Here is a 10244-nt window from a genome sequence, read left to right as displayed (position 1 = left end):
CGGGAGGTGCGGGGTAGGTGGGACGGGGGGACGGGGTACGAGGAACGGGGTACGAGGAACGGGGTACGAGGAACGGGGTACGAGGAACGGGGTACGAGGAACGGGGTACGAGGAACGGGGTGACGGGGTATGGGGTACGAGGGACGGGGTACGGGGTACGAGGGACGGGGTGCGCGGTACGAGGGACGGGGGGTACGAGGGACGGGGTGCACGGTACGGTGTGTCGTCCTCTCCCCTCACAGTATGGCTCTCATGGCGCCTGGCCGGTAGGCAGCATCTCGCCTGCAGCGCCTGCGTGTTGTGCGGGGTGGCCTACCCCGAGTCTCGCAGGCGCCCCTTGCTCCCGTAATGATTTAGTTCTACCAAAATGAATCTTAGAAGAACGCTGAAAAATTTTTGCGTGTTTCGTTGTAATGCGCAAGCGAATTACGTTTACAGAAACTAATAGGCTATGAATAAGCAACAAGCAACACGTCTACAAGTTTAGAAGACTTTCCACTTGGAACAGACTCTAGTTTCCAGCCGAAGCTTCCTGCCAAACAAACTCACCTGCAAAAGGTGTGCAATATCGGCGCAAACCGAACAATACTTGCGCGTCACGTATGGCGCAAAGCCAAGTCGAATACTTGAGAGATGTCGGCGTGAATTATATCTGTAAAGGCGGAAGTGAACAGTGCCGCCGTCGCGACAACAGTCTCTCTCTCTCTCTCTCTCTCTCTCTCTCTCTCTCTCTCTCTCGCGCTCTTTGACGTTACGAAGAGTCATCTCTCGAACGCGATGATGCCGATTAGCTCATCTCTCGAACCCCTATCGTCCGTATCTCAAAACAGCTGCGAGGAGTCGACGGCTCGTGTGCTCCTTGTGCCCCGGGCTGACTCCCGATGTACTCGGAATGTACATTAAAAAGGGGTCTCACTACCCCCCCCCCCCTCCCAAAAATGTGTTCTAGAGTTAACACTTTCCGTGCGGCGAGTCACAGTCATACGGGTGGAGACGCAAAACTTACCGTCCCCTGCGACGGTTCCACCATCGTGGACCCAAATGGACTCACCTTAAAGTGTCCTAGTGGTGACATGTGAGTCTATACCATAAAATTTTCATATGCCTCTGATGAAAATTAAGATTAAGACCCCCGAAATTTAGTGTTGCCACACCGCTGAAGTCTCCTTGAAGAGTATTGCCTTATTGTCCCCGGATCAGATTAAAGACCTCCCTCTGTCTGTGTACAGGTGTATAGAGGCGGGCCGCTAGATTGGATACCAGACAGGAGGCCTGGGCGGCCTGTCTCCCCCCCCCCCTCTCTCCCCTCCCAGCTCTCTCACCTCGTACACCCGGCAATTCGAGCCGTCATGAGAGAGAGGGGTCTGCGGCGTGTGTCTTTTCCGAGTCGCCCCCCCATCGCAGACTATCGAGCGTCGGCTCCCGGATCCGGGGGCGGCGGCTGGGGCGGCGGCGGCGGTGGGGCGGCCGCGCTGAGCTGGTGGAGGTGGAGACCGCCACCACCCTCGCCCGCCTCTCTCCGGCCCGGAGCCCGGAGCCGCCGCTCGCGGCCCGGGTTACACTAGTCGGCCGGCAACCCGCGGGACGAGGGATTCTCTCGCCCGGCACTCCGCGCGGATGCAGCCCCTTTTGCGTTTGACGACTCGCGTGCTCCGTTTTAATTTTTATCTTATTTTTATTGGAAGTTTATTTCCCGTTACTCACGCTCGAATTCCCGCAGCCAAGGACATCAATTCCTGGGTGTGCAGCGCAGTTGAACTAACTACCTTTCAAGTATTCAACTTGCAACTGCACACTTACAAGTGTGCAGCTGTTGCTCCCTCGGTTACATCAGTGGAATACCCGAACAAGGCCAAAGTAATGTTTTGATAAAGATCACCTGTTGCCGCTCAACCTAGCCCAGCCAGCCCGCGATGTTTTTTTTTCTTCCATCATTAAAAATAAATATCAGTCTATAGTTAGTATGTTACTAGTCACGACTAGGTCACGGCTGGCTCAGGGTGAGTCTAGCGCCTGGCGGGCGGTGGGTAGGCCACTCCTCGCGACACGCGTGGTGTAAAGCGGCCTATCCGGGGGCGGGCGGGCGCTCCCCATGCCGGGGAGGGGGGAGGTGGGCAGGGCAAAACGGACGAGATGAAACCGACAAAAGAGAGAGAGGGCACAGATACGTCCGGGGTCATCAAAACCCGCTCATGTAATAAATTTACTATCAAATAATGTAAAAACAAGTAAGAAAAAAAGGGGGAGGATTAAAGGGTGTATCAGGGATGGTGTTTGTGACTTACTTCAAGCAGCATCTTTTTGGCCCATCCCTCCCAACGAAAGAAATATAAAAACAACATAGACATAAAAACATTCTTTGGCTTTTATTCAAAGTTAGGTTCAAACAATGACTAGATTTTGTTGTTAAATACTGTCTGCAAATTGCAATTCTTCAAGAAGGATTGCGCACTGATTTGAAATGGAAATGACAGAAGTGGAAGTGAACTTATGGCAAGCAAAGCACAAACATGAAAATCACAGGGTGCGTGAATTACAGTGCATTGCAATACTAATAATTGTCATCATTCAGGGAGCAGGTCATCGCCAAGCTCATCATCCCCAAAATCATCATCAGCAATCTGCCGGGGACCAGCCGATGTTCTCGGCCTCTCAACTGCTGGCCCCAAGGGATCCGAGTAACTGGCATCTGGAAATTTAGTAGCAACAATTATGCAAACAAAGTTTGAAAGGTAAATACATTTTTGACTTTAAATTAAGTTGAGGAGCACATCTTACCAAGTTCTCTGCCACTTTTTCTACTATATCGCTCTTCAACAATAGGGGTTGAACCTCGAGGGAAATCTTGTACATTGGCAGAGCCTGGATTGCTCCCCAAAACTATTTTGCCTGAACCAGAGCCTGCTCTGGAAGACTGGGCACTTCCAATGCTTCTCATAGATCCTGTTGTCAAAAAGTCAAAAAAAGAATCACATAAACAATTTAATAGACGGTTAAAGAACACAACTGATTCCTATTCCTTCTACAATATTGAAAAGAAAAAAGAAAAAAAGGAGCAGTGTGGAATAATGCGAACCTGGCCTGCCACTTCCAACGCGATTCCTCATCTCCTTTGCTTTTTCAGCCTTTTTTAACTCAAGACCATAATCTGCAGCTTCTTTCAATCCCATGTCTGAGCACAAGCGTACTAAAAACTTGAGACCTAGAAAGAAAATAAAATTTAGGTACATTAAAAAAAAAGAAAAAAAAGAGTAACCTAAACTACTAATGAGTGTGTCTTACATTCAATATTTTCAGGTGCCTGCTTGTGTATGTCTTTGTATGTAGCCAGAGCTTGCTGGTAGTTTCCAGCACGCCTATGACATGATGCAATTAAAAGTTTCCATTTCATTTCATCGGGCTGAATAACACTTGCTTTTTCAAAAAATGATATGGCTCGCTCTGCTACTTGTAGCTCAATAAAATAGGACCCAAGCCAATCAATCACTTCAAAATTTGATGGATAGTGACGATAAGACTAAACAGAAAATGTATGTTAGATTTTGCAAATGTCAACTATTTTAAATGAAAAGCAATTTTATTTTCAGAACAGATCCTTGCCTCAAAATGATAATGGTAAGCCTGTTGTTTATCATTATCACTATCAAATATTTCTCCTAACTTTTGCAGAATACCTGGATCTGTAGGCACTATTCCTAGCAATTGTAAAAACCTTAAAAAAAATTGATATAAAAAAATATATGTATGAAAAAAAAAAGAGAGATATTGCATTTAACTAATTGTAGACTTTGGTGCTGGAACATCCAGAAACGTTCAACAAACCATTCTACAGCCTGATCCACATCACCAAGCAGCTGATACAGGTGACCAAGTTGATACAGAGCTTCAGGTTGATGGCGAACAATAGCCTGAAGTTTTAAAAAGCAATCCAAAGCATCCTCATGTAAGCCTAGCTGCTTGTTGGCCAGACCTGCAAAAAATATCACACCAAAAATCGTAAATAAAAGAAAATTGAGGTAATTTCTTATTGTAGGAATTCTTACCAAGATTATATAATGCTTCAACACAAGATGCGTCATTTTCCAGTGCACAAAGAAACAAGTCCTTTGCCTTTTCAAGATCACCTGCAGCCAGGCTGCAGCATCCGAGATTTACAAAGGCAGCTGCATTATAACCATCAGCTGTTCGGGAAGATTCACTGAATTTCTTGGCCTGCTCAATGTCGCCTTGCTTTACACATATTATTAATGTGTAAATGAATAGATTGGATTAGTTTATGGTCAAATTCATACTTAATGGTCGTATGAGCAAATAACAAAGACATACCAAAAAGTAGATAAATGCAAGGTTTGTAGCAGCACTGCTCACAATCTTAGATTCAGTTTTCTTTTCAAATGCCTTCAGTGTGTCAACTGCTTGATTGATTTCTTTTTGTTTGAGAAACATGACAGCCTTGTTAATTTCAAGTTCAGCCGCAAGAAAAGCGTAGCTGGAAGCTTTTAATGTTTCCAAACACCAGGTGTATCCTGAAAACAAAAGAGTAGTCTACTAATATTTGCATTGAAATTCCAAGAAGTTTCAACAAAAAGAGGAAATGCATTATTTTTTACCAGCTGAAAATGTATCATCAATAACAGGGGCTATAAGTCTTGCTGCTGTTAATATGGATCGTTCAGCATTTTGTTTCATCTGTCTTTCTAATTGGCGTAATGAGTCATTTCTTATTGCCTCCAAGGCAAGGTTTAAAGCTGGATCATCCTAAGTAGACATATGTACAAAACATTAGTTAATAAATTAATGACTTCACAAAAACATGAAAATAATGTTAACTGCATTTTTAAGTTGATGCCGAGAAATTGTTTTACTTACTGAAGTCGCACTGTATTTATCTTCATCATCAATGTTCAAAGGGACTTCAACAAGGGCCTGAAACCCCCTTTTCATTTTTTCTTTCTCTCCCAATGCATAATAACATACAATAACATCCAGACCTGTTTCATTCAAATATAATCTCACATGTCCTCAAATTTCTATTTGTTTCAATAAGTAAACACAAAATTACTTGCCTGTATGAAAATCCGGCTTCTCTTGCATAATGTATTCAAAACTGCTGCATGCCTCTGTGAATTGACTCATTTTTACAAATAAAACTCCAATGTTGTGCATTATTTTAATTCTGAAATAAAATATGATGAAAGCTGTGGGTATTTTTAGACTGGACTTATTCATAAGACATATATGGTCCATATAAATTGTGTTGACTTTTACCTCAGTTCTTTGTGAGTTGTTGGAACTTGATCTAGAGCCATTCTGTACATTTTGACAGCCTTGTCATAATCACTTAACTTTAAATAAATATTGCCCATGTTTAGTTTAAGCCTATTTGCATTACTGAATGTCCTGTTTTTGGTTATAACTTGGAATGTATTCAGAGCTTCAGAAAACATTTCATTTGCAGCATACTGATTGGCTAAATTAAATAATACCTGTCAACAGTATGTAGCAAATAGCATTATCTTGAATTTTAAATATTAAGTGGCAGGGGTCTAAATATTTCAAAACATAGAACGCAATAAACTCACAGAAAATGTTAAGTCCAAATTGTGTGTCTCTGATAGACCAGCTTGATCCTGAATTCGAATTAAACTTCTTTCCTTCGTTGAAGCTTCTTTAGCTCTTTCCAAAGCCAACCGCATATCTCCTGAGTTATTAGCAAAGCAAGATTCCTCTATCAATTCCATAATACGTCGCTCAGCCTTTTTTATCTTTTCTTCTGGTCTGGGGAAAAAATACTCTATGAACAATAGGTAACAGGTCTCCCACTGACTTTTAAATTGTAACAATTGCATTGTGAAGAAAATTTCACAGGTTCCAAGAAAATCACCAATAAATTACTTACGTGTCTTCTTTTTTGGTTTCTAGTGGAGGTGCAGGACCACTAGCAGCTTGGTTCAAGGGATCAAACATTTGGCTTGAGCCTGATCCCACTCTATTTGAGGTGTAACCAGCGCCCCTCACAGCTGTCATTGGCCGGTTTACACCATCAAGAGAGCCAGTGTACGGCCTCATGGCAGTGCTTCCTCTAAACTGAAAATGGACAACAATCACAACTAGATTCTACATAACATTCTAAATTTCCAGCGCTCCAATGATTAAGTCCTTACTTACCCCAGTTGATGTTCCAAGGCGAGATGCAGTGGTGGGCTTCATTGATATCTACAAGAAACCGATACAAAAGATAAGTTTCTTTTCGTACTCACATCACTAAAGAATTAAGTTGATATATTGTCATACCGGAGGTCTTCGTCCCATACTCGATCTCAGAGCCTCTTGAATAATGTCGTCATCCTTAAACATGTTGGTGTTAAGTGCTGATGGATACTCATTGTATCCAGAATAAAGGTCTTCGTCATCAGACGGAACCAAATGAATGTGTTCCATCATCATTCAAAATTCTAGACAGAATTATCAATTAAAGAGAGGTTACTGATCCCCAGTAACATAAACAGATATCATTCAATTGAGCAGATCTGTGAGAAAATTCAGACAATGTTGGTTTTAGCAGAAAATTAGATATGAATATGAATGTATGGTTCCATTAATCTAACAAATTCAATGAAAGAGTTCGTACTTACCGAGTATTTCTTTATTTCGATGTCGACCCTACATCTTCTGGTTGTTTGTTTGTTTACAAATACATAACAACATTGGAATGCACGACCAGTTCTTCATTTCTTCCTCTCTCTAGAAATGGCACTGGAGACCATTTTGTCGTCTCGGCCACCCTTTCGAAGTCACAAGAGTTCAGAAGAAATTCCTTTAAAAATAAAACAACATTTTGACCGAGGGTGGATGCAGATCCATCCATTCCTTACGGTTTTCCCTTTTCAAGACGTTCTGACTGCCGCACGGTGGATCAGTTTCCTTATTATCTTGTTTCCTCCCTGTGCCTCCCCCCCCTCCCTCAACTCTTTCGCGCGCCTTCCGCACGTAGTTCACAAGCTCCACGATGGAGGGCGCCAGTTGGTCACCTCTGGGGCTCAACACCAGCACGCGAGCGGAGCGCCAGAGAGGACGAGTAGTGGTAGAAGGGGAGAAGGGGGTAAGCTTACCCAGTGTAATTGGAGCACACAGTTCATGATTGTAAAATTTAATAATTAATTGTGATTCAAAAGTTTTCAATTATGTAATTCTTTTCCGTTGACCTGGCATCGCCCTCTCCAGTATCGTTCCCGTTTTGAAGTATGTCTTTGGTCCCTCCAAGTGGAATCACGACGATTCTTCCCCAGGGGCGGGCAGAGGGTAGATCACTGGTGAAAAGTGAAAAGGGTGTAAGTGTCCGCGGACTTCGCATTGGACTTACTCTCGTTTCACTTTTTACCAGAGTGATAGAGAACACCCTCGCGACGCGCCCAGCCGCGGTGCAAGGGGAGTCGAGGAACACCGTGAACAGAGCGGCGGCGCGCCAAGTGAAGGAACGCCTCGTCGAGCGGAACGGGCGGGGCGGGCCTGTAGTGCAGTGCACCGGCTGGAGAGCCTGGAATGGCACTGGAGTGTGACGTAAGGAGGGAGGGGGCTACTACTAGTACTCGGCTACTCGCAACTGACAAGTGCAGCGCGACAGGTGGACGCGGCCCGCGGGGGGCGGCCCGAGGGGGGGGGGGGCAGGATCAGTAAGTAGACTGATTCCGTACGGGCCTTTCGTATACCTCCGTCCGTGTCGCACTCGCGAGACACGTCATGAGGTAGGAGAGAGAAACCCCCCCTCGATTTGAGTGCTCTGTGGAATCAATCGGGGAAACGCGCGTAAAAGAAGGAATGGCAGACGGAGCCATACCAGGTGGCTGATTCACGCCGCGCACTTCTGTAGGTAGACTGTACCGCACACACGAGTGCGGGCGGGCTTGCCTATCACCCCTGTCCACGGCGCCATACGAGCCAAGCGAGTAGGCAACCCGCCCGCACTCGTGCATGCGGTACAGCAACGACAGAAGTGCGCGGTGTGAAACAGCCACCTGGTATACTACCAATGATGAATGATGCCAAATAACTCGATTTCTGGTAGCGTTGAAGTTTGTAGAGTTGTGCAGCAGCCGCGTTGAGGTTGGAGGGAAGGGGCGGGGTGGGGTGCGGGGGGAGGCGGCGGCAGAGCAGGACGTCGGTCGTCGTGCCCGCGAGCTGTCTTTCTCCTCCCTCGCCCACGCCACCTACGGGAAGGGGGTTGGGGAGGGGTGTGGTGGGGGCGGAGCGGGACGGTCGCGTGGAGGAGTGTGCCCGGGCGGCCCGCGCGCACAGGTGACCTCACCCCTCCGCCTCCGCGCCCGCCTCCGCGCCCGCCTCCGCGCCCGCCCCCGCGCGCTTTTGTCTTAACAGCATCCTGGAGCGTGCCGCTCCGGAGGTCCCGGGGCAGGCCGCGTGGCGGGTCTGCTGCTTGCTGCTCTTCGCCGCCGCCGTCCACAAGAACAACGAGAACATTTCGCCGTCAATAAAGCGTCTTCGTCGACCGGGAGCACACGTGATGGACGTGGTGCTCACTCGCCTGCTGCCGTCGTGCTCCGACCCGACAAACCGCCTCTTTTTTTAAATTTCAACAACGAAAGGACCAGCGAAAAAGATTCAATCTCAATCAAGAATTCGATCTTGAAAGCAGATGATCTGAATTTTAGAAGAGCAGGGCTGTTGATCTAACTCGCTTTCGTGTTTAGAAGTTTAGAATTGTTTGACAATAACGCCGCACTAAGCAGGCAACCCGCCCGCGCGTTGGAGTGCGCTGGAATTGCGGTACAGTATAATAACAGAAGAGCGGGTCTGCTAATCAGCAGTGTGACATGTTCCAAAAATTATCGTGCTAAAAAAACACACAAATATTGACCAGAGAATATAGGATTGGAAGCCCTGGAAAGTTTCTGAAAAGTTCCGGGGGTGTCTGGAAAATTTCGATGGGAAAATGGAAAATTTCCCAGGCTATGGAAGTTTTCCGTTATATCCGGAAATTTTCAAGACTTTGGAAAATTTTGGAAATCTTCAACCCTATCAGAAAACGGCAAGAGTACAGCCCTGGCGACATCCCCGCTTGCCCGGCTGAGGTCGGAGACCCGGCAAGGGCAGGACCGGCAGGACGGAGACGGAGCGAGGCAGACGGTGGTGAGGCGGGTGTCGAGGGCGGCGCGCGCGGCCGGATACTGCGTGCGATAGAGGGCGGCGATAGAGGCATCCACCAGGTAGAGTAGAGAGAGAGGAAGAGACCAGAGCAGCCCGCGCCGTGAGCAGCCTAATGGGGGCGATTGTCTCGTCCGGAGCGGCGGCGGCTGCTCGTCTGCATGCGAGCCGGGCGGGGCGGGGCGGGGCGGAGCGGGGCGACCCGCGGGCCAAAGGAGAAGTCCCGAGATATCCTTTTAAACGAGGAGAAAGCGGGTCGGTGGCCAGAGAGGGAGAGAGAGACAGAGAGCGAGCGAGAGAGAGAGACTTGACTTGAGGCTTTGCAACAGGGGCCTAACCCCAATAACCCGACCATGGCGTGCCTGGACCACAGCATAGCGGTCCTGGAGCTCGCCCCCCGCGCCATTGTCCCCCCCCCCCCCCCCACTTTGGCCGCGGGCGAAGATCGCCCCGCGCAGAAGGTACGAGGGTCACCGCGGCGGCGGCCGCATGGGGAGGACAATGAGTGCGAGCTGCTGCAGGCCGTCACCCCCGAGAAGGAGGCCAAAAGAGGAGCCGGAGGGCCGGAGGAGGGAACGAGGATGCGATGAACATTGTCGCCCTCCGTGGTGTGTGTGCCTCTCGGCTCATACATCAGCGCGGTCCCGTCAGCAACAAGCACTACTACTACCAGCCAGGGGCCGGGAAGCCGTCGAGGAGGGCGCGGCCCGCGCCCGAGGCCGCGACAGGGCACAAGGGACCGTCCGGGCTGTCCGCCGTTTTGGTCTAACCTGAGACTGAGTCTCTCTCGGTCTCTCTAGTCTAACCTCGACATCGATCTACGGACGCCGCGGTGTAGTTCGTAGTATTTGCAGTAAAGGCACACGGTGGAGATCACGGCATCGTGTCATGCTAGCTTTTCTCACTCACTCTCTCTTTCTCTTTTTCATTTTTTCCCCTCGTCGCCTTCCCTACACCTCACCCTTGTCGCTACAGAGTGGGACTAGCAGGCCGCCAATAGTCTCTCTAGCCGCCAACGCCAACGGCCGGCGCGACCCGTTCAAAAGCACATCCGTTGTTTATATAATTTATTTTGAAAAAAATAA

At 48.0% G+C, this 10244-nt stretch overlaps 1 protein-coding gene and 1 long non-coding RNA gene across 2 annotated transcripts; one reads left to right on the top strand and one right to left on the bottom strand.

Annotated features, from left to right (window-relative positions):
- Window positions 1–2347: 2347 nt before the first annotated feature.
- LOC113205107 (intraflagellar transport protein 88 homolog) lies at window positions 2348–6890 on the bottom strand. Its single transcript, XM_026420575.2, has 17 exons — window positions 6636–6890; window positions 6295–6530; window positions 6169–6216; window positions 5900–6087; window positions 5583–5778; window positions 5269–5486; window positions 5067–5176; window positions 4870–4991; window positions 4611–4758; window positions 4327–4526; window positions 4044–4230; window positions 3823–3970; window positions 3601–3712; window positions 3283–3517; window positions 3077–3202; window positions 2779–2943; window positions 2348–2689 (listed from the first exon to the last, which is right to left on the bottom strand). Exons 2-17 carry the CDS (start codon window positions 6445–6447, stop codon window positions 2565–2567), a joined length of 2481 nt encoding a protein of 826 aa, XP_026276360.1. The 5' UTR covers window positions 6448–6530; window positions 6636–6890; the 3' UTR covers window positions 2348–2564.
- Window positions 2591–4231, top strand: LOC127750692 (uncharacterized). The gene is made up of 3 exons (XR_008011814.1): window positions 2591–2732; window positions 3786–3996; window positions 4087–4231. It is a non-coding gene; the product is annotated as an uncharacterized LOC127750692 (long non-coding RNA).
- Window positions 6891–10244: the final 3354 nt, after the last annotated feature.

The sequence above is a fragment of the Frankliniella occidentalis genome, unplaced genomic scaffold (genome assembly GCF_000697945.3).
Source record: "Frankliniella occidentalis isolate FOCC.00 unplaced genomic scaffold, Focc_3.1 Scaffold237, whole genome shotgun sequence".
NCBI lineage: Eukaryota > Metazoa > Arthropoda > Insecta > Thysanoptera > Thripidae > Frankliniella > Frankliniella occidentalis.
The sequence above is the reverse complement of the archived record's forward strand: the minus strand, read 5'-3'. Positions and strand labels throughout refer to the sequence as shown.